This window comes from Nelumbo nucifera, chromosome 2 (genome assembly GCF_055504915.1).
Source record: "Nelumbo nucifera cultivar China Antique chromosome 2, China Antique-T2T, whole genome shotgun sequence".
NCBI lineage: Eukaryota > Viridiplantae > Streptophyta > Magnoliopsida > Proteales > Nelumbonaceae > Nelumbo > Nelumbo nucifera.
This window is the reverse complement of record NC_142650.1, coordinates 47,429,450-47,452,837: the sequence shown is the minus strand read 5'-3', so window position 1 is coordinate 47,452,837 and position 23,388 is coordinate 47,429,450. Positions and strand designations below refer to the sequence as shown.

General features: G+C 41.8%; 1 protein-coding gene across 1 annotated transcript; it reads left to right on the top strand.

The window, feature by feature from the left end:
- Positions 1–414: 414 nt before the first annotated feature.
- On the top strand, positions 415–21,658 carry EMB3147 (Acyl-carrier-protein S-malonyltransferase). The gene is made up of 10 exons (XM_010266236.3): positions 415–892; positions 18,909–18,994; positions 19,147–19,213; positions 19,532–19,674; positions 20,061–20,109; positions 20,196–20,333; positions 20,434–20,514; positions 20,754–20,930; positions 21,011–21,097; positions 21,215–21,658. The coding sequence occupies exons 1-10, from the start codon at positions 569–571 to the stop codon at positions 21,275–21,277; spliced, it is 1,215 nt and encodes a 404-aa protein (XP_010264538.1). The 5' UTR covers positions 415–568; the 3' UTR covers positions 21,278–21,658.
- The last annotated feature ends 1,730 nt before the right edge of the window (positions 21,659–23,388 follow it).

Sequence of the window (23,388 nt, the reverse complement as noted above, 5' to 3'; positions counted from 1 at the left end):
AAGCCCACAAACTTTGCCTACGTTTACTCACATAACATCGCAGCCACATATAGAGAACATCTCATCCTCATGTATAATATTATGCTGGGAGAGATGTTGCCAATTTCATTGGGGTAGTGTATTGTGGGTAGACGTGGGCAGGAGATCCGGAGTCGATAAAACCAATGATGCCCAACTAGCCATACTCATACGGCCATACCAGTGAGAGCCTGCATATCCCTGGGTTTGATCCCGCGTCTCCTAAATGGAACGAGGGCTATTCGTCTATGCGATGCGAGTATGGAACCATCTCGACTCTTGTCTACAGACTACTGCATAACACTGGGCTGAGTTTAAACCTAGGCCCCGCCAACTTGGCCCTTGGGCCAGGTTGATTCCAGCCTGGTATAGCTCGGTCCGATGTCATCCCCAAACACAGCACAACTAAACCCTACTGGCCGTTGGCCGGTTTCTTTGATTTTCTTTGTATGTAGCTTTGGCCATTGGCCAACTCTAGTCGTCCATCGAACAGCTTCGTTAACTCCGCTGGCGCTAACTGAAGATTTGCCTACACAACAAGCTTAAATGCATGCGTTCTCTCTGTACTAATATTATAACCTGCGCACCCTACCGTTACATCCGCGGTCTTTCACTCTCTCCGATCTCCACAATGTCTTCACTTCTTCTTCCATCGATTTCTCTGCAGAAGCTATCTCTCAATGCTTCGGAATCCTCCAAGAGCTGTAGCTCGTTTGGTTTTTCCTGTTCCAAACATGGAATTCGAAGCTTTAGTCCTAAAAATCTGGAAAAATCTAGAGTCTTCATGAGCGCTTCCGTTGGATCTCAAACGGCTGTTGATGACACCCTGTTTCTGGATTATAAGCCCTTGTGTGCATTTCTATTTCCTGGTCAGGTGGGTGAGATATGATTCTTTATATTTTTTACTCAATTTATTACTTATTGGTGTAATCAATTGTAATTGATAGATTGTGGAGAATCCAATTGCGAGAATCTGAACTGAATGGTTTCTTAATATGAAATGCATACTGTTGCTAATGGGATTTTATGGAGAAAAAACTGTTCTTTTTCTTTCTTCTGGGTTCTTATAAACTTATTGTAACTCAGTTTGATCAGCATTATTTTTTTCTTTTCCTTTAAACATTGCTCTTCCGAGTTCCGAAGAGGTGTAAACAATTTTCTTGAAAGAAAAGAATCCATATTTCCTAGGCTAATGGTACTAGACGCAAATTGTAGCTTTTTACCTTGTTTAGCGCTTTACTTCTGTAGTTATTATAGAAACACAACAAACAAGCGGGACCACAGAAGAAAAACAAAGCAAATATACTATAACTAAAAATAGCTATGCGCAAAACACACAAAGATACAAACATAAACACACAATATATCTCTTAAACCACACACACTCTACTTAACTTAGAATTACACACACTGACCTTACTTACAACCGTAGGGGGTTAACCCCTATTTATACTTGTGTTCCACCGCTTTCAGAGGTGGTTTTAATGTTTTATGGTTTTTATGTGGACCACGTGGGCCCTTTTTAATCCATGAATTAGGTCGGTTTCTAAACCGACTTAAAGAAGTCGGTTGCTGATTTCTTTCATCTGTCCCCTTCAGCAACGACTTCTTTCTTGTTAATCATCCAAAGTCTTCTTTTTGCTAGCCTTGAATCTCTTTTCTTGCCTTTTGCCATCTCTCACTTTGATAGGCACCTTCATAACTGGTCGGTTCTAAGTTGCTGACTTTTTCAGCAAGTGCAACATTTACATACTTGGGGTTAGGGCGTCTAACCCTAGTTGACCTTTGTAATTCTTGTCGTGGTTGTTCCTATAGCTCCTCCATTTGATTTGGTCTAATATTTTCAGCTGTCTTTTGCTCACGAACACCAATGCTCCATGGTCTTGGAGATTTTTGAGTATCAGTTGAGCTAGGTTGGGGCTCTAGATCTTCTTTCTCATTTATCTTCTCTTGCAAATTCTCTTCCATAATTTCAAAATTGGGTAGTATGATTCTCTCAGATGACCACCAAGACGTAGCTTCATTGAATGCCACATTTCGAAATGTATAGCAACGATTTGTATTTGGATCACAACACCTCCATATCCCTTTCTTTAATTTTCATAGCCGAGGAATATATACCGAATAGCTTTTATTGAACTTGCTGCATAGATGGTTTGGCACAAATGCATAACATACACAACCAAATACGCAAAAGTAATTACTATGGGTCAATGATTTCATAACTTCTCATATGGTGAGAGAAAGCCAAGTGATGCTTGCGGTAGTTGTTATGGTCCCGCGCGTAGGATCTCGTCACGGTCGGTAGAAAGCCCTGCTTTCCCTTGCTCCTTCCCTTGCGTGCAGACCCTATTGTGGAAAACCGAATGGGTGATTTGTCTAAGAGACCACCCTAACTCTCCGAATGGGTGATTTGTCCAAGAGACCACCCGAACTCTCCTCACTCTTTTCTTGACTCGAAAATCGAATCATTTATTTCAATTCGTAGCTCCTTAAATAGGAGATTACAGAAGGAAATTCCTAATTAAACTCAAACTCAAATTTGAACTCAAACTCCTAATTACCTACTCCTATTGGTAACACAACTCTTACTTAAGATAAGATAAAGATAAGGATAAGATAAGATAAGGGATAGGGGATAAGGAATGGTGTAGCTGGTGGCGAGTTGGCGGGCAGAGCTGATGTGGTAAGATAAGTGTGGCCCCACTCTGATGATCTGTCATGTGGGCCCCGCCCTGGGTGGCGCACGCGTCTCGCGGTGCTGCTGCCGTGCGGTGCGTGCTGCTGCCTAGTGGTGCATGCTGCGCGCTGCCGGGCGGTGCATGCTGCGTGCGGCCAGGCGGTGCATGCAGCGCGCTGTCGGGCGGTACGTGCTGCGCGCTGCCGGGCGGTGCGTGCTGCCAGGCGGTGTGTAGCGCTCTGTTGGCGGTACGTGCAGCGTGCTGCCGGGCGGCGCGTGCTGCTGTGCGGCGCCGCCGGGCGGTGCCTGCTACTGCGCGTGCTGCTGCCCATGACTGTGCCGTAGTGCGCTGCCGGTTGGTGTGTCCATAACATCACACCCCTCCTGGACCACGAGCTTGTCCTCAAGCTCGAATTCCGGATATGTGGCTTGGAACTCCGCCAATGGATCAAACGGCTGCACACTATCTCTCAGTCCACCAATAGCATGAACAACAGGGACTGCCCCGTAGCTCAGTGCATAAAGCTGGTTCAGTCCACATGGCTCAAATCGAGAAGGCATGAGTAGGATGTCTGCACCCGCAGTTATTCGATGGGCCATTTGCACAGAGGAACCAACCCAACCCCTGATTTTGTCATGGTGTTGACTCTCAAGATGTTTGAGAAGCTGTTCCCGGTCAGGTCTCCCAGTGCCCAACATGACTAGTTGCACATCCTGGTCCACCATCCAAGGAATGGACTCAGCAACGAGATCAACACCTTTCTGATGGTCAAGCCTGCCAATGAACCCAATCAGAGGAACATTCTCCCGAAGAGGAAGACCAAGCTCCCTTTGTAGAGCTGCTTTGCATTGAGGCTTGCCAGTCTGAAGAGTCTCCGCAGGGTAATTGGTGCAGCCATCCGATGCCAGGTAAACATCTAACTGTGGGTTCCCTTCGTTTGCATCAATCACATTCACGATGCCCTTCAGCTTCCCATCAAACTCATTTATTATTTGATGCAGACCCCAACCACCTTCTTTAGTTTCCAACTCCCAGGCGTAACCATGGCTTACAGTGACTACACGATCTGCTGCTCTCAGGCCAGCTGCAAGGACATTGAAGTGTTCCCTACCTCCTGGGTCATATAGTTTGAAGTAGTTTTGTGGAAGATCCACATAACAGAAATCGCGTACTGGACCACGACCCCGGTGTGCTATGTTGTGAATCACAGGAACACACTAGGTATACGTACAGAAGAGAACCTTAAGAGCATCCTTACAGAAGCGAACCATGCGTTTTAAAATATCCCCTCGGCCTCCCCCATATATATTTTTCTCAATGTTGCGAAACATAGGGCTGTCCATGAACACAAAATCTATGCCATCAATATAAGCTTGAAAGAAAGTTACCTCCATATCCTGCCCATCCACCTTATATCTTTTGTGCACTCCTGTTTCTTGGGCTTTGCATAGTTATCATACCGTGGTGCCACAATCATAACTATATGTTCACGCCGAGCCAAAGCCTTAGGTAAAGCCCCCAACAACATCGCCAAGTCCACCTGTCTTCGACAAAGGAGCGCATTCTGTAGGTACCAATATAATGTTCGTGACATTGTCCCCGGCCAAAGGAGGAGGCTTTACAGTCTCATCCTCCGTGCGCTGATCCTCGGTAATAACTGCGGTTGTAGGGGCAGCAATCTGCTGTTCGCTGGATGCCTCTGCCCAGTCCGGACGACGACTGTTTGTGTTGGCTATTCCCTCAGAACTCCTTTCTTTGTTGGAGAGGAATGCTTCTAGGCGGGGTCACAGCTCCCGGACATCTTCCTTGACTTCACGAACCTCCATGTTGGTTTCTGCTAGCCTATGTTCCAGCTCGTTGACCTTGGATGATAGCTGCTCCATATCGCCCGTGACGTTTGGCTCTGATACCAAATGTTATGGTCCCGCGTGTAGGATCTCGTCACGGTCGGTCCACGGTGAGAAAGCCCTGCTTTCCCTTGCGCCTTCCCTTGCGTGCAGACCCTATTACGGAAAACCGAATGGGTGATTTGTCTAAGAGACCACCCTAACTCTCCGAATGGGTGATTTGTCCAAGAGACCACCCGAACTCTCCTCACTCTTTTCTTGACTCGAAAATTGAATCCTTTATTTCAATTCGTAGCTCCTTAAATAGGAGATTACAGAAGGAAATTCCTAATTAAACTCAAACTCCAACTTGAACTCAAACTCCTAATTACCTACTCCTATTGGTAACACAACTCTTACTTAAGATAAGATAAAGATAAGGATAAGATAAGATAAGGGATAGGGGATAAGGAATGGTGTAGCTGGCGGCGAGTTGGAAGGCAGAGCTGATGTGGTAAGATAAGTGTGGCCCCACCCTGATGAGCTGTCATGTGGGCCCCGCCTTGGGCGGTGCGCGCGTCTCGCGGTGCTGCTGCCGTGCAGTGCGTGCTGCTGCCGTGAGGTGCGTGTTGCTGCCGTGTGGTGCGTGCTGCTGCCTAGTGCTGCTGCCGTGCGGTGCGTGCTGTGCGCTACCGGGCGGTGCGTGCTATGTGTGGCCAGGCGGTGCATGCAGCGCGCTGTCGGGCGGTACGTGCTGCGCGCTGCCGGGCAGTGCGTGCTGCGTGCTGCCAGGTGGTGCGTGCAACGCGCTGTCGAGCGGTACGTGCTGCGCGCTGCCGGGCGATGCGTGCTGCGTGCTGCCAGGCGGTGCGTGCAGCGCTCTGTCGGCAGTATGTGCAGCGCGCTGCCGGGCGGTGCCTGCTGCTGTGCGGCCTGCTGTGCGTGCCGCTGCCCATGACTGCGCCGTAGTGCGCTGCCGGTTGGTGTGTCCATAACAGTAGTAGATTGATAACATATGCTGCTGTCTTCATGCCTTTTGCCCAAAATCATCCTGGCACATTTTTACTATGCAACATGCTTCTGCATATTTCAGCTAAATGTCAGTTCTTTCTCTCAACTACTCCGTTCTGTTGCGGAGTATTTAGACATGTCAACTGTCGTTGTATCCCATGTTTCCTCAAATAGTCTGAGAATTCTTTTGATATGTATTCTGCTTCATTGTTAGTGCGGAGGTACTTAATTTTATGCCCAATTTCTTTTTCAACCTTCTCTTTAAATTCTATAAACATTGAAAATGCTTCAAAATTTTCTTTTAAGTACACCCATACGTATCTTGAGAAATCATCAATAAATGTTATCATATACCACATCCCGGTGTTTGGTTCTTGCTTCACTCATCCAAGTACATAAGAGTGAATGAGCTCCAAAGGTTGTTTAGCTCGAAACTTTGATTCAGTATATGATAATTGGTGTGCCTTACCATATTGACATCCAGCACATACTGTGTCAATTCGTACTTCCAATTGAGGGAGGCCTTTCAACATTGACTTTGCCATCATTACTTTGAGCCTATTGTATCCAACATGGCCAAGTCTTGCATGTTAGAGACCAGCAGTTTCATTGCGTTGAGTCTTTTCTACATAAGCTGATTCAGCAGACATTACGTAGATAGACTCTAATTTTCGTCCTTCCATAAGTGGTGCCTTCGGTCTATGTATTCTCTGATATACTTTAACATCATTCGGACCAAACACTACAAAATTACCAAATGCAGTTAATTGAGATACTGATAGTAAATTCTTTTTCATACCCAACACATGGTAGACATTTTGGAGTTGTGCTTCTTCCTTGTTGAATCATGAGATGCATAATGCTTGACCAATATGGGTGGTTGGAAGTCTTGCATTATTAGTTGTAACAACAACTCGCTTGCCTTTATATTTTGACATAGATTGAAACTTCTGTTTATCTCCTGTCATATGATTTGAGCATCTGGAGTCAACAATCCAGTCTCAGCTATAGTCAACTGCTCCAGGATTTGGCAAGACAGTAAGTGCTGATACTGTTGAATAATCTTCAACAGAGCAACCATGCTCATCTGGCTCTATAATACAATAGGAAGCTTCAACATCCCATTCTTCTTCACTTCCTTTATCTTCTTGTTGACTAGTTGACGTTGCTGAATTTCCTTAAACTGGTTTCCTTTTGTTGTACCGGCATTCACGTGCATAATGGCCTTTCTTGAAACAACTGTAACATATTATCTCGTGTTGATAACTCTTATACTGCTGAGTGCTATCGGCGCGTGTTTAAGAAGATCCCCTTTGTTGATAACTTTCCTTCTGCTGATAAAACTTAGCAGGCTTCTGCTGCTTAGGCCTTCTACTTGGCCCCTTCTTTCGAGTGAGAAGTGCTTCTTATGTTTCTTTGATTGAGACACTAGCCATCTGCTTATTTAGTGTCTCTTGGTTGGTCAACATTTTTTCTAATTCAACAAGCGATGGTTGTGTTGACCAGCCTCTAATAGTTGTCGTAAACCCGTTATACTCGGGTCTCAACCCTCGTATAATTATTCGTCTCACTTAGGTTTCACTAATTGCAGATTCTTTATCTAACTGAGAGATTTCATCACAAAGGCTCTTTACCTTTGTAAAATACTGGTTAATTGTCATCGATCCTTGACTGATCGATGTAAGCTCATTTTCCAACATCTGAAGCCGAACTTCATTTGTTTAGGAAAACAGTTTAGATAAAATATCCCAGGCTTCACTTGGAGTCTGGGCCTTTTTTATATGCTCTAAAAATTCTTTCTCAATAGTAATTTTAATAGCGTAAAGAGCCTTACCTGCCTTGCTTTTCCATTTCTTTTTAGCATTCTCGTCAATGGGAGCAGTAGTTTCACCTCCAATTGTTACTTCCAACAAATCTTCACCTTGTAAATATGACTCTATGCATGTGCGCCAACTATCATAGTTATAGTGGTTTAGCTTCTCCATTCTCGCAAGTATGCTGGCTAAACCCGCCATTATGATTGGTGAAATTCTCCTCTGTTGCCTTTCACCAAGAAGCTTAGTCCCAGACTAATCGGCTTCACAACATTACACTGCTCACAATGGATGGCTCTAATCCGATAGAGTAACGACTAGATCTTCATTACTCAAACGTCAATCTGACAGAGTGGTGACTTCGGTCAACCTGCTTTGATACCAAATATAGAAACACAACAAACAAGCGGGATCACACAAGAAAAGCAAATGCACTATAGCTAAAAATAGCTATTCATATCACTAATGCAAAACACACAAAGCTACAAACATAAACACACAATATATCTCTTAAACCACACACACACTGACCTTACTTACAACCGTAGGGGGTTAACCCCTATTTATACTTGTGTTCCACCGCTTTCAAGAGGCAGTTTTAATGTTTTATGGTTTTTATATGGACCACGTGGGTCCATTTTAATCCATGAGTTAAGTCGGTTTCTAAACCGACTTAAAGATGTCGATTACTGACTTCTTTTAGTTATGTCGAATTGAAGGGCTTCTAGTCAATGTTTTGAAAATCATAATGGTATCGTAGATTTTATAGAAAGTTGAATCGAATCGAATAGAATCGTGAATCTTATCGTAAATCGTAAGATTATTTCTGTTTTTTATAAACTTGTCAAAAATTAAATATAGATATATTAAAAGGCTAAATATATATAGGAAAGTGACTTTACCCAATTTTTAATCTATATATATCATATATGTACCTAAAATAATCAAGTTTGACTTGAAGGTCAAACAAATGCACATACAATGGCTCTTTAATCTACAGATGATGGAAGATGAACTCAATTTATAGTCTTAATTAATGTAAATAAATCATTTTCTAGTAAGGGCTTAAAAGAAAATCTCCCTTGACAAAACTAAATATAAACAGAAACATAACAAAGTAGATAACTAATTCTTAATTGAATTTATTTGAATCGTAGAAATCGTAAGATTTATGATTTGAATCATAGGATTCTGTTAGAGAATAAAACCTATTCAAGGAATTCACTTGACAGCTTAAGCTTTTAGGTTGAATGGTTCTTTGAGATGGTATTAGAGCCACTTTGACCAAGTGGTCCAGTGTTCGATCCTCATTACCCCCATTATAATTAATTAAGTTTCAGCACAATGTATGGGTGGGCCTGTGCTGTCCACACTTCAAGCCCAATGGGCTTTCGTGTGAGGGGGCATGTTAGAGAATAAAACCTATTCAAGGACTTCACTCAACAGCTTAAGCTTTTAGGTTGAATGGTTTTTTGAGAGATTCAAACAAAAATCGTAAGATTTTTGCATAAAAGGATTCGGACATAAGATTCAAATCGAAACCCTTTGGGATTCACAATTCAAATCGTGAATCGTATCGTAAATCATGAGATTTTGACAACATTGCTCTAGTGGCAACATTTCAATTATTATGGTTGATGTTATTAAACTGATTTTTACTTCAAATTTGTCTTCTTGAACTGTAGTCTGGAGAGTTGGAGATTGTGGTTCTTATATTATAAGAAAATTGTGATTTTGAGTTCAAGAACCGGGAGTTAACTTGTCCCATGAATCTCAACGAGTCAGCTTGGGGAGTGGATATCCCTTTTTTCTTAAATATAGTATCTGAAAAAATGAAAAAAAAATTAAAGCAATTAACAATGAATGTTTGAAGGTGAAAAAACATGGGGGGCTTCTCCCAGACTAAATGACCCTCTGTACTTACCTTGTATGTGTATGTACCAAAGTGGATTTGTTTTCCCATGGTGGATTATATGGATCAGGCTCACTCTATTGAGAATAGGCTTGATAATATGTACTTTTCACCGCCTCTTTATTTCTATAAAAATGAAGGTTGGAAAATTGTAGTTGGAATCTTTTGGCCTCACCATGTAGCAAATGAAAGCCCTCTTTTATGGGCATTCTTTTCAATTATTATGTCTGAATGATTGAAATTTCAGCTGTTGGCGTTACTTCTGCACAGTCTAATACATGGTGGCTACATAGCTGATATGGAATAGTAACAAAATGTATTGCCACCAATCCATAGGGTCATTCATATTATAGTGTTCTAACCATTACTAACTAACTTAATAAACCTGTAACAAATTTGAAATCACAAATTGATTTTTCTTTTAACTTGGTAATTTATTAACTTGATAGTTCTTTTTTTTTTTGAGGAACAAAAGAAAAGGACAAAAACAAAACAAGATGTGGAAACAAACTGAATAGACAGTAAAATTGGAAGTTGAGCGAAAGTGCAAAACAAAGGAAAATTGTTGATTAACTTTAGAAACCACGATAGCTTCATTATCATGCATTTATCATGGAAGGTAGGGGAAGGGAACTCTCTAAGAGTGAAGTTCTTAGCCCTCATACAAGTCCTATAATTTGCCTTTTCTGCAGGATGGAATGGCTTTTTATTAGAAGTGGGCTGTAAAGTGGCATATTCAAATAAAGGTCCTTGGTCCCTGATATTCCTTGTTAGAGAGGCAAAAGCTCTAACATCCTCCTTGAACACCTTATTCAGTTGGGTGCCTAGATTAGCTAATGTCTTTGCCAACTTACTTGCTAGAGGAGTGGAGTGAAATAATCTTGTATTGTGCTGCATGCACCAGGCCCAGGGGTGGAGGCAGTACATCTGTTTTTTTCCCTATTGTTTATTGTTTTGTCATTAGGTCGGCCTGTGATATACTACATATCTGTATTCTTATGGTTTTGTCACTTGTAGAAGAGTTCATACTTCAGTTTAACTCTTTTTCATCAATGAATTCTTCTCTAATTATTTTTTATAAAAAAAAGGACAGAAAGAAGAAGAAAGAATGGATGGGGAGAAAGAGGTCCTGTAATTGAAAAGTTGAAATCTTGTGAACATTTTGACATAGGCATTTGGAGGCCATAACTTTTATTGGATTGAAGATCCATAAACTGCATTTGGAAGTTCATTCGCTTTTAGTGAAAGGAAAAGGGGAGGAAGATAAAGATTTCAGTAGTAGAGAAGAAAAGAGAGGGAGAAAAGAGTAGGAAGTCAAGGGGAGCTACAAAACGAGAGAGGGTGAGGAACTAAGATGGGAGGGAAAATGGAGGGGATGGAGTTCGTGCAGGCAGGTCAGTGGAGGAGATCCTTGAAGATAGAAGCAAAAAATCTCCTGTTCGAAGAGATGAGAATCAAGGGGAAGGTAAGCCTGAAGGTAAGGGAAGCGAAAAAGGGTACAATATTGCTGGAAGGATTAGAAGTGATCGAGTGGCTAAGAAAGTTCATAGCTGGAGCCTGTTCAAAAGGTAAGCAGATAAACTGGCAGGATCTTAGTACACTAGAAGGGAGAAGATATGTTGTTGAATGTAGAGGAATAGAAAGGGGTTCTTCATAGCTTTGACTGAATTTTTTGGGAAGGGATAGAGGCAACTGGTGTGTCTACCAGCAGGAAAACAGAACCAAGGCTGGGGGGAAGTAGACTGGTTGCTCAAAGAGTTCTTAGCTCAAAGAGTAGCAAATGAGAAAAAAGCCTCCATAAGGGAGGAGAAGGCTTATCTCAGTAACAGCAGGGTACAACAAGGGCCAGTGGTCATGGCAAAAACAAAAGGCCATTGCAGAATGGTGGGAGGTCTAGAGAGAGAGGAGTGGGATAGTAAGTTTGTGATACAAGCCAAGGAAAAGGTTAATGATTGGAGGAGGGTAGCCGACTTACTGGCAACCAGGTTGAAGTTGAAGAGTGTTTTCATAGTAACCCCCTTCGATAACTGTAAAGCCATCCTAGATCCATTAGAGAATGATTTGGAAATATTAGCTATCAATGTTCAGGCTGAGTTCGGATCATTCACAGTCTTCAAATGGAATCCAACATCCAACTCCAAGGATTTTTTTGTTGAAGATGGTGTGGTGGTCCATGTAATAGGCTTGCCAATCCATCTATGGAAACAAGAAATAGCAGAGTCTATAGCTGTGTTGTGTGGAGGAATCTTGAAAGGTGCTTTCTGGGGCGATCTCTATTCAGTAGCAATCCTGCTAAGTGGTGTGAAGCCAGAAGAAATTCCACGAAAGGTAGAGGTACAAACAGAGGGGAGCTTTGTCTCTGTGTGGTTAGCTTCCTCCATTGAAGCAGGGCTGTGGAAGGAGGCTCGGTTGGTAGGAGGGGAGGAGGAAGAAGAAGCACTACGTGGACTTGTGAGATTGGGTAGTTCAAATGGGAAGGGATGTTTCACTAAAAAGGGCCAACATATTCTGGGAAGCCAAAAAGCTTTGGGGCAGTTGGAAGGTCAAACCTAGAGAAAGCAAGAAGAGGGTATGACAAATGGCAGATCCTTTGCGCAGGTGGTGTCAAGAGAAAAAGACAAAAAGCTTCTACTGTCGAAAAGGAGAAGGCTGAACTAGCAATCTCAGACAGGGAAGGTTGCTGGTTCGACCATTAAAACAGGGGGACGTGACTCTTTAAGTGGTCATGTGGGATGAAAAGAAGGGCCCAATCGAGTGGATCCCTATTATGGTGGGTCAGAGAAGGCCTTTCAAGTAAAGGACTTAAAGTCGGGCTCCTATAGTCTTGAGCCCAAGGCCCATTATAAGATAGATGGGCCGAGGGACATGTTAAGTAAGCACGTGACTGGGAGGAGGGATGAGCTGATAGACGAGATAAAGTGTCTATCTTCTTCAACCCCGAACCCTTCCTCTCGATTGAACAGTTCAGGCGCAAAAAAGTCTCAAGACTCGCAGTCTCGAGGCTCTCTACAGTGGGTCCCATCCAACCTGGCGAACCGTCTCTCACCAGATAGGCGCAACCCGAGATACATGAAGCCTAGTGATGAAAACAAAACAGGGCTTGAAGATTGGTTGAGTGAACAAAACAGCAATGACGATTCTGATAGAGACGAAACGCTAAGTTTGGGAAGCTTGTCTCCGAAAAGCAACAATGATCTTCTTGAAACAGAAAGTTTGCATACAGAGTTGTTCTTAGAGGAAGAGACTGAAGAGGCAGGTGGCGGGAAGACTAGGATTGGTGAAGAAATTGATTCTAAAGCTGTGAAAACTCCTCCCTTCGTCGATGGAGCTGACCCTGAGTCTAATGAATTACAGGATGTTGGTGGAGAGGGACAAGAATCGGCCGTGAGGATGGATGCGAGTATTCCAGTGTCGGAAACACAGAGAAAGGTTTTCCAAGTGGGTAGGTCATCAGGAAGTGATTCTTTCACCATGTCTACTTCCCAACCTTGTCCAAAAAGGGGAAAGGCCTTAAAACCATGTGCCGCTTGTCAACAAGTCATTTTCAGTGACTCTAGTCCTACCCCCGTTCTATCAGGTATGGGTGTCAATTCTGTTTTAGGTACTGACTTGTTTGCTATGCCTGTAACATATATCCCAGCTTCCCATCCAGGAGTTTCTGATGCAAGAGAGAGGGTGATAGTGGAAAGAGGAGAGAGGGTGTTGGAAGGAAGTAGTAAGGGGGAGGCAGATAGAATTTGGGAGTTGATCTGTACAATGATGGAGGAACAAAATAAAAAGGAAGGACTCGTAGAAAGATGCTGTAGCAAAAATAAGTGTGAGAAGGGTAAAATTCTTTCTCAAACATTGGCTAGAAAGGATGGAGAAATTGGGAAGGGGGGCGGGGGGGGGGAAAGAGGAACAAATAAGAAAAAAAGATCTGAAGTGGAAAGGCCAATCTCAGACATTGAGGGGGATTTAGAATTCAGTGGTAGAGGGGATAGGAGGAAGGGCCTAAAATGAGGAGAATATGGCCTCTTATTGGGTTCCCTTGCTATTTTGTATCGATGAAAATTATTAGCTGGAATGTAAGAGGGTTAGGGAGTGCAAGGAAGAGAAGGGCGATCAAAGACCTACTCCGAAGGGAAAAACCTGATATTGTGCTGTTACAAGAATCCAAACTGATGGAATTAGATGGGAGATGGGTGAGGAGTTTTTGGAGGTCTAGAGGTTTAGGTTGGAGCTCGTCTCCTTCTTGGGGAGCCTCGGGGGGATTGTAACACTATGGAGGGAGGATGTGGTGGAAGTAGTGGAAGAATTAATAGGCAGATTCTCGGTTTCCATTAAGTGCAAGAATGTAGAAAATGGGTGTGTATGGGTCTTAACCAATGTTTATGGCCCTAATTCCTATAGAGAGAGGAATGAGATGTGGGAGGAACTATATGCAATTAAGGGGCTATGGGATGGTCCTTGGTGCCTGGGCGGGGATTTTAACGTCATTAGATTCTCTGATGAAACCAGTAATTCCCAACAGATAATCTCAACAAGCATGAGGAAATTTAATGGTTTTATTAAAGATTGTGAACTGAAGGAAATACCTCCGCTACAAGCCAGTTACACTTGGTCCAACCTTCAGGAAACCCCTTTGTGCTCGAAGTTGGATAGATTCATTTTTAACCTTGCCTGGGAGAATAGTTTGGAAAACTTGGTTGCTAGGGCATTACCCAGGGTCACCTACGATCACTGTTCTATCAAAATAGGAACCGAGTCTTTTCCTATAGGACCCAAACCTTTTAGATTCGAAAATATGTGGCTTACCCATCCAGATTTTGTGAAAAAAGTGAAGGAGTGGTGGGGTGAGGAGGAGAGGGGGGTAAGATGGAAGGGGATCAAGTTCCACAAGAAATTAAAAAGGTTGAGAACCAAAATAAAAGAGTGGAATAGAGATCAGTTTGGTAGAATTGAGGAGCAAAAATTGGGCCTAATCTCTCGAATAGAGAATTTGAATGTAAAGGAATCTCACAATGGGCTGACCGAGGAGGACAGAGTGTTAAGGAGACAATTAAAAAAGGAGTTGGAAGAAGTGTTATTGAGGGAAGAAATCAGTTGGAGACAAAAATCTAGACACAAGTGGATTAAGGAAGGCGATGGGAACACTAGATTCTTCCATGATTTGGCAAATGGGAGACGAAGAAAGAATTTTGTAACCAAGCTAGAGATAGGAGAGGAGGTGATTACCAACCAGGATGACATAGTCAGAAAATTTGTGGACCACTTCAAATCGATTTATAGAAGGCCTTTGAGTGAGAGAACAGTCATGGAAAGGGTGGATTGGCCAAGAATTGATGAAGGAGTGGCAAGGTGGCTGGAAAGGGATTTCGAGGAAGAAGAGATTAAGAAAGCTGTCTTTCTAATGGATAGATCCAAGGCTCCGGGTCCAAATGGCTTTACAATGGGTTTTTATCAAGATTGTTGGGAGGTGTTGAAAGAGGATCTAGCTGAAGTCTTTAAGGAATTTGCAGACAAATCACACTATAAGCCCTGGAATTAATGCCACTTTTTTGGCCTTGATACCTAAGAAGATTGATGCCAACCACCCAAAAGATTATAGGCCTATTAGTCTGGTGACAAGCATCTATAAAATTCTGGCTAAAGTGCTCTCATTGAGGATCAAAACAGTCCTCCCTACCATCATTAGTGAAACTCAGGGGGCTTTCATTCAAGGGCGACAAATAACAGATCAGATCTTAATTGCGAATGAGTGTGTGGAGGAAATGAAAAGGTCTAGTAGGAAAGGATTCCTTTGTAAATTGGATCTTGAAAAGGCCTATGACTTGGTGGACTGGGAGTTTCTATTAGAGGTTATGCGAAATGGTGGATTTGGGGACAAGTGGTGTAGTTGGATCTTTGGGTGTATCAGTACTTGTCACTACTCTATTCTGGTAAATGGTACGGTAAGGGATTTTTTTCCGGCTTGCAGGGGTGTCAGGCAAGGGGATCCACTTTCACCATTTCTTTTTACCTTAGTAGCTGATGTGATTAGTAGGATCATTACTAAGGCTGACAGCGAAGATGCCATTAGGGGTTGGAGAATAGGGAGACACCAAGTCCCCGTCACCCACATTCAGTTTGCAGACGACCTAATGATTTTTTGTGAAGGAGGTCTTAGTGAAAAGGTAGCAAACCTAAAGGAGCTAATAAAAGGATTTGAAAGTGTCTCTAATTTGAGAATAAATCTGGAAAAGAGTTGCGTAGCAGGTATAAATTTGGAGGTAGGGGAGGTCGAGGCTATTTTCTGAGTGTCTTGAGTGTTCCACCTCTGCTTGGCCTATGTCATATTTAGGGCTTCCTTTAGGGGCAAATCCTAGGGAGAGTAGATTTTGGACCCCAGTGTTAGAAAAATTTGAGAAGAGATTAGTCTCAAGGAAGAGGAACTATATCTCTTTAGGAGGAAGAATTACCCTAATAAGAGCTACCTTGGCTAACTTAGCTACCTATTATTTGTCTGTCTTTAGGATACCAGTTAGGGAAGCTAGGAAGCTGGAGAAGTTGATGAGAGACTTCTTATGGGAGCCAGGACAAGAGAAAAAGGATCACTTGGTTAATTGGGAAATTGTGTGCAGAAGTAAAGAAGAGGGGGGTTTGGGAATTGGGAGGGTAACTAGAAAGAATCAAGCTCTGTTAGGGAAATGGTTGTGGAGATGGCCTTTGGAAAGAGAGAGATTGTGGCATGAGGTGGTGGGAAGCATTTATGGGAGGTCAGAGAATGGATGGGATGTTGGTGTATCAAGGCAAGCTAATCTAGCAGTACCTTGGAAGGCTATTCACAACACCCTTCCTCAATTCCTCAATTTTATCAGGTATGAAGTTTGTTTTGGCAACTCTATCCTTTTTTGGGAGGATATTTGGGTAGGAGACTCACCGTTAAAGGTTTTGTTCCCCTCGCTTTTTTCTATTTCTTTGTACAAAAAAGAGGTGGTCTCAAAATTTGTCTCACCCTTGGGAACACCCTTAGACCCTACTTGGGATTTTGGTTTTCATAGAGGACTTAGGGATGCTGAAATTGAGTCTCTTCCTTTTTTGCTTGGGTGTCTTAATCAGGTTTGTTTGGATCCCTCCAAGCCAGATAAGAGGGTTTGGACTCCTAGACCCAATGGAACCTTCACTTGTGCTTCTTTTTTCAAGTCCATCTCTCAACTTTCTACTCACCAACCATTTCCGTCAAAAGAAATTTGGTATAGGCCAGTCCCCCCAAAAATTATGGCTTTTTGTTGGGAAGTTTTCCATGGGAAAGTAAACACTTTAGGCAACCTACAAAAGAGAAGACCTTTTCTCTGTATTTCTCCTAATTGGTGTATCCTCTGTAGAGCTCATGGTGAGGATTGTTACCATCTATTTGTATCTTGTCCCTTTTCTGCAGACCTTTGGGCTTGGCTACTTTCGTTGTTTGGGGGTAGTTGGAGTCTACCAGCAGAAGTTCACATGCTCTTCAACCATTCTACCTTTTATTGGCCTACAAAAATAGGGAGAATTATGTGGAGATGTGCTCGTGCTGCTTTGACTTGGATTCTTTGGGAAGAAAGGAATCTCAAAATTTTTCAAGATAAGGAAAGGAACAACCAAGATTTGAAAGACTGTGTGTTAAACAGGGCAATACATTGGCTGAAGACCTTGGAAATCTTTCATCAATTCTCCTTTAATGACATTTGGAGAAATTGGTCAGCAGTAGCAAGGTGTTCATCTTTAAAGGCCAAATCAATTACAAGCTGGTCTCCTCCACCCGAAGGCTCAATTAAGTTGAATTTTGATGGAAGCAGCATGGGTAATCCAGGATTATCCGGAGTGGGGGGGTGCTTTGAGAAATGAGAAGGGAGAGATTTTGTTGCTCTACTCAGGTCCTTTGGGAATTGGGAATTCCATCAGGACAGAACTTTTAGCTGCTGTACGAGGGATCCAATTTGCAAACCAGCTAGGGGTACAACAACTAATAATCGAGGGGGATTCCAAAGTGGTGGTGGGTTGGTTGAAAAATTCTGAAGAGGCTATGTGGCGATACAAGAATGAAATGAAGAAATTTAGTTGGTTGACAAGGAATATGTTGGTCACTGTACAGTGGGTGGGGAGATCAGCAAATACCTTGTCAGATGTGTTAGCTAAGCAAGGGGTAAATAGGGAAGAATTATTTTGGGCTCAGTTGTGATTCTTGTTTTCTTTCCTAGTTTATTTGTAAGTTTCAAGGAGGGGCTGCAGCTCGCGCCTCTCACTGGGATGATCTATGAACTCACTCTAATTTGCTTCTGAATCAATAAACTTATTATTATTCATCAAAAAAAAAAGTTCATTCGCTTTCTGTTCAGTGAACCCCTTTTCACTATTGGGCAAAATTTTAGGGTTGTATAACTGGAGAACCATCATTCTACTGTTCTTTTACTATTGAAGCAGATGAGTTTCGGTTTTGTTTTGGATTTGTGCTGCTTATGGTTGTTCCGAGTATGCTTTAATCATGCAGGTTTGGAGCAGTTTGATCTTAGAGTTGTCCTAACAGATCAAAAAATTTATGATCGTGTAGGAATTTAGAGTTTATTTCACTCTGAGTCTTCTCCTCTTAGGCTATATAGATAATTGGTACAGTGGAAATGTAGAACAGGGTTCACATAGTTCACGTCAAATAGTTTGGTTTGGTCGAGTTGCTAATGGTTTGAGTTTATATACATAAATGCATATAATTCAATTCTCATATTTGAAGAATTTACTAGAATGGAATTTTAGTTTCTTCTCTTTTCTCCTTTTCCTTTTCTGAGAAGAGGCCAAGTGGGAGTCTTCATACAAAGAAGATATGGTTATAATTTTGGGGCCCACAAGATTTTCAAAGACATTGTATATTTTCTTCATTTTATTTTCCTTTTATTTGTTTGTCTATTTTACATGTCAGTGTTTCTTTCCCTGAAAGAAACCTAAATTTCTCTATTTCCAAATAATGATACAATTATAGAATCATTTACCTATTCCCTAGCACCATGATTGTCCTGAGGGGAGACTCCTCTATTTACTGGGGTGGAAATAATGACTCTGCTCATATCTTTTCCATCTTCTTTTAAGTTCACTTTTGCTCCAACAGGCCAACCAAGAGACAGCCATGTGTTCCCTGTTTCAGAGAATCTTACTTCACTTGATAAAAGTGTGGAAACATGGGTTTTTCAGCTTCTTCAAGTATGCAAATGCAGTACTTCCTTTCCATTTGGAGACTGTCCTGCACCATACATTTTTATTTAATTATATTAGTTTTTTTTCATTGGTTGAACTATGGTGAATTTGGGATCATATATCAAAAAGAATAAGTTGTAGCAATCCTTTTATCCCAGAAATATTTATTTTCTGGGCAAAAAGGTTTTGATTTTTTGTTTTCATCCTGAGCTCAACTATTCAAGTAAATTCTAGGGGGCGACAAGTAATATGACTTGGATCATCATACCAGTTAGCAATTACATCAGTGGATCAAAAACTAATTCCATGCCTGCTGAAACATGCAGGTCATTTCATCCAGTCAATTCAGCTAGCCTGGGTGAATGGGGCTCATTTGGGAGTCAGTTTTGGATGATTATGTCATGTGATGGCTCTGTTTGCTATTTTAGGGGCCTTTCTATAATCTATGGTTTTCATGTTTCAGGGTGCACAGGCTGTTGGAATGGGTAAGGAGGCTCAAAATGTACCAGCTGCTGCTAACTTGTACAAGAAAGCAAATGACATACTTGGGTGAAGTGAACCAAAATAAAATATGATCTTTTCGATGCTTTTTCTATAACTTGCATTTCTTAGTGTTAAATACTTGCTCTTTTGCTTTAGCATGCTCTCTCTATATAAAAATCATTATTATGAGTATTCATGTAGATATTTTTTTAATGCAGTTTTGATCTTCTGGATATCTGCACAAATGGACCAAAGGAAAAGCTGGATTCAACTGTTATAAGCCAGGTCTAATTCTTTTATGTCTTCATACCCACGATTAATTCATTGTTGTTTGCAGTGGAAAAGCAATATGTTATTTTAATGCTTTATATTCTACTTTAAATTTTACCATTGTAGCACATGCATGTAAATCGAACTCATGTTCTCCACCTGAATATGCAGTCTTAATGCTTAATGATCTTAAACAATGCCCAATAAGTTATGTATAGAAGAATCACTCTTCCACAATAAATTACATTGAATTGAATTGTTCTATTGCTGGTTCTAAGGATTTTTAGTTTTTCTTAGTTTGTCATGGTTTCACATTTGATTATGTCTTTCCAGCCAGCCATCTATGTCACAAGCCTGGCTGCAGTTGAAGTATTGCGTGCTCGTGATGGAGGCCAGCAGATAATTGATTCTATAGATGTCACTTGTGGTCTGAGTTTGGGAGAATACACTGCTCTTGCATTTGCTGGGGCATTCAGGTAAGCACATATATGTCAATTAAGAAATTAAATTGTGAGTGATATTTTCTTTAGAGCCACTTCATGCTTCAGAACTTTCATTAGGCAGTTTAGAATAAAGTGTGTTTGTGGCCTTGCATGCAGTTCAAATCAAGAAGCTCTAGGTTGTGAACTGCAAAGAGCCCTCTCTGTCTCTGGTATTAATCACCGCGTCATAATACCCACCCACATACCCACAAAAACCCATTAACAAGTGTGCCTTATCTAATGTCGGTGCATGTTTATATTCTATTGGTCTCCTTTTCTTTTATTTTTTTATTTGATTTTTTTTTCCTCCTTTTGGTCTCATTTGTTAATGCTGACTCTAATGCTTCTCCCACCCTCCAAAAAAAAAAACCACTTGTAAGCTTTGAGGATGGATTGAAGCTGGTCAAATTACGTGGAGAAGCAATGCAGGTACCTATCTAAAGTTAATGTTTTACTTATTCATAGTGGTTTCAGGAATCCTTTTAGTGATCATGCCTTTAAATGGCTTTTGCTAGGAAGCAGCTGATGCTGCTAAAAGTGCCATGGTCAGTGTCATAGGACTGGATTCAGAAAAGGTGCAACTATTATGTGAAGCAGCCAATGCAGAAGTAGATGAGGAAAACAAAGTTCAGATTGCAAATTTCCTATGTCCTGTAAGACTTATATTTGGTCTTTTCTAATTGATTGACAAACCCTGCTGTTTGACTTGGTTGGACTTTGAGATGGACTAGGCTTCATAAATTATAATTGCAGGGCAATTATGCTGTCTCTGGAGGTGTGAAAGGAGTGGAAGCAGTTGAAGCCAAGGCCAAGTCATTCAAGGCTCGGATGACAGTAAGTTTTCTCAACCAGTTATTTTCTATTTGATTGCTTGTTTCTTTATTGGCATTTTGGTAAAAACTTCAAGGTGTAAACTGCTGCTGTTGCCAAACTTGACGTCTCAACCATGTAGCAGACATGATATGCTAGTGTGGACTAGTTTCAGAAAATTATGCTGGCTTATGCCATCCAAAGCTGGAAGGCTTGCATATTTGAAAGGCAAGTTCCTTATAGCAACTTCTCTCTTATCCCAGGTACGATTAGCTGTTGCCGGTGCTTTTCATACTAGTTTTATGGAACCAGCTGTTTCAAGATTGGAAGCTGCTTTGGCATTGACAGAAATCAGAACCCCAAGAATACCAGTCATATCAAATGTAGATGCACAGCCACATGCAAATCCTGATACAATTAAGAGGATATTGGCATGCCAGGTGGGCCTCTTCAAATTTGATTATTTCCTTATCTTTTGTTTGTTGTGGCAATTGATTAGACTTCTAACCTTGAAGTGCAGGTTACTTCTCCAGTTCAGTGGGAGACAACAGTGAAGAATCTCTTAGCTAAAGGGCTCAAGAAGAGCTATGAGTTAGGACCAGGAAAAGTAAGCAATCTGACGGGAAACTGTTACAGTGTTTAGCTTATGGTCAAAGCAGCAATAGATATGCATCTAATAAAGGCTTTTTGGATAATGATTAATTTTTGCTGAATCATTTATCAGGTTATTGCTGGCATCGTGAAAAGGATGGACAAAGGTGCTGATATTGAGAACATTGGTGCTTGAGGGGAAACAGCCTTCCCGTCTGATGAGGCTTCAGGCCTTCTTTAGTGGCTCATATTCAAATCATTTAGGCCTTGAAGATTTTTGGCACAAAGGTTTCCTGATTTCTCAACTGTTGGGTCTGGGTTTGCATTGCAGATGAAAATACCAAACTAACATAGAGCACATGATGCAAAGACCGAACTTTGATCTTGAACTTTCGGGTTGGATTGCTTGGGATTTGCTTTCCAGTCTTGAGATATTCAGATGTAATGGGTGATTGAACAAAACTTAATGTATATTGGCCATCTGCAGATTATTCACTGTGTGAGTATCAGAAGCCAATTCAGACATTTAACATTTTGAGACTTTAACCTTTGGAATGGTACTCTTTTTTTTTATCAATAACACTTTCATTAATTCATCAGTAGAAAATTTACAAGTGGAAGACAAACACACTTATCTTCCAAGAGTCACAAAGAACTTCAAGAAAGGAAAGAAGAAAATACAAAGATACAAGGACACTAACATTACAACTTAGCCCAAAACAAGGAATCCCTTTCTGCCCCTTGTTTTGCTAAACCGTCAGCTAGGGAATTAGCTGATCTCTTAATCCAATATGTCTTAATTCCATCTCCCGCACTAACCATTTGAATTTCCTCTTCTCATTGTTATACTTCCAAAGATCATTTTGTTCTTTGGTCAGTCACCCTATCATCACCTCTGAATCCCCTTCAATTATAAGTTTCTTGATGTTCAATTCCTTAGCTTTCCGGGCTCATTCCATAACTGCACATATCTCAGCTCTAAGGGAGTCACCCACTCCAATTGGGCCTAAGAACATAGCAGAGATGACCCAATTTTCATCTCTAAAAACACCCCCGATCCCTGATTGTCCCGGGTTTCTCCTACTGCATCCATCAACGTTTAATTTCAAGAATCCACTAGGTGGGGGGGTCCAAGCCACACTCATTACTGACTTGGTCTGCGTGCAACTAGCAATTTCACCCTTCCTCAACATGTCATCCACAGTGTAATATGTGAATAATTCTAGAGATTTTAGCCATTGTACCGCCCTAAACTGTATGATAGCCCTTAAATCTGCTGTCCCTCTCTGAGTTTCTGAGAATATCCTGGAGTTCCTTTCTTTCCACAGTGTCCAACATACTGCAGCCCTTAGTCCTCTCCACATTGTCCTTCCCCTTTTTAATCGCCACCTGAAGAAGGAGGGGGCGAAAAGGCCCTGCAAGTCTGATGGGGGATTCCAGCTGCATCCAAATAAGGAGAAAGCCCAATCCCACAATGACCTCGCGAAGTGGCACGACACCATTAGGTGAAAACCAGTCTCTCCATCTGCTTTACACAGAACACACCACTGAGGTGACAAGTAAGTATTGGGTCTCTTCTTTTGGAGTAGATCACTAGTGTTGATTTTTTCTAGATAGGCTTCCCAACAAAAACTACCAACTCTAGGAGGTATAGCTCTGCACCAAACCTCACCAACAGGAAAAGGGGACAGGGTAGGACTAGTGGACTGACTTAAGACTTTGAAGAACGAAGTGCAAGAGAAAATGCCATTGGGGTTAGGTGTCCAAATTCTAGAATCCGCCCTAGTGGGGTCTAAGACAACGTTATTAAGAAGTGTAAGAAGGCTCGAAATACAGTCGAAGTCTGAATCCCTCAAATCCCTTCTTAGACCCAAGTTCCACCCAATCCCAAAAGTGAAAGATGATAGGGTGGTGAAAGACGAGATCGGCTCATTTTTCAAATTAGAAAGAGCGTACAAAGACGAAAACTGATCCTTTAGAGGGGCGCTCCCCACCCAGATTTGTTCCCAAAATTTTATGGAGTTACTGGAATTCAAGTCATACCTGATATTAGGAATGAAAACTGGAAGCAGGTCATGAATGGCTTTCCAAGGAGAGTTGCTTGTGATCCTAGCTCTGATTCCAGCGTCCCATTCGTTGTGCTCCAGCCCATGAATACTTGCCACTATTCTATCCCATAGCTTTTCCTTCTCCATAGGAAACCTCCACAGCCACTTCCCCATTAGAGTCATATTCCTTCTCCTAATACTCCCAAGCCCCCCAAACCACCACACGACTTACTCCTGCACACTTTTTCCCAGCTAACTC

What these genes read in the sequence shown, in the direction of transcription:
- EMB3147 (XM_010266236.3), top strand. Translation starts at nt 569, where the DNA reads ATGCGTTCTCTCTGTACTAATATTATAACCTGCGCACCCTACCGTTAC. An exon ending in CATTTCTATTTCCTGGTCAG is followed by an intron (nt 893 to 18,908) that starts GTGGGTGAGATA and finishes TTCATGTTTCAG; the next exon opens with GGTGCACAGGCTGTTGGAAT. An exon ending in GCATTTGCTGGGGCATTCAG is followed by an intron (nt 19,675 to 20,060) that starts GTAAGCACATAT and finishes ACCACTTGTAAG; the next exon opens with CTTTGAGGATGGATTGAAGC.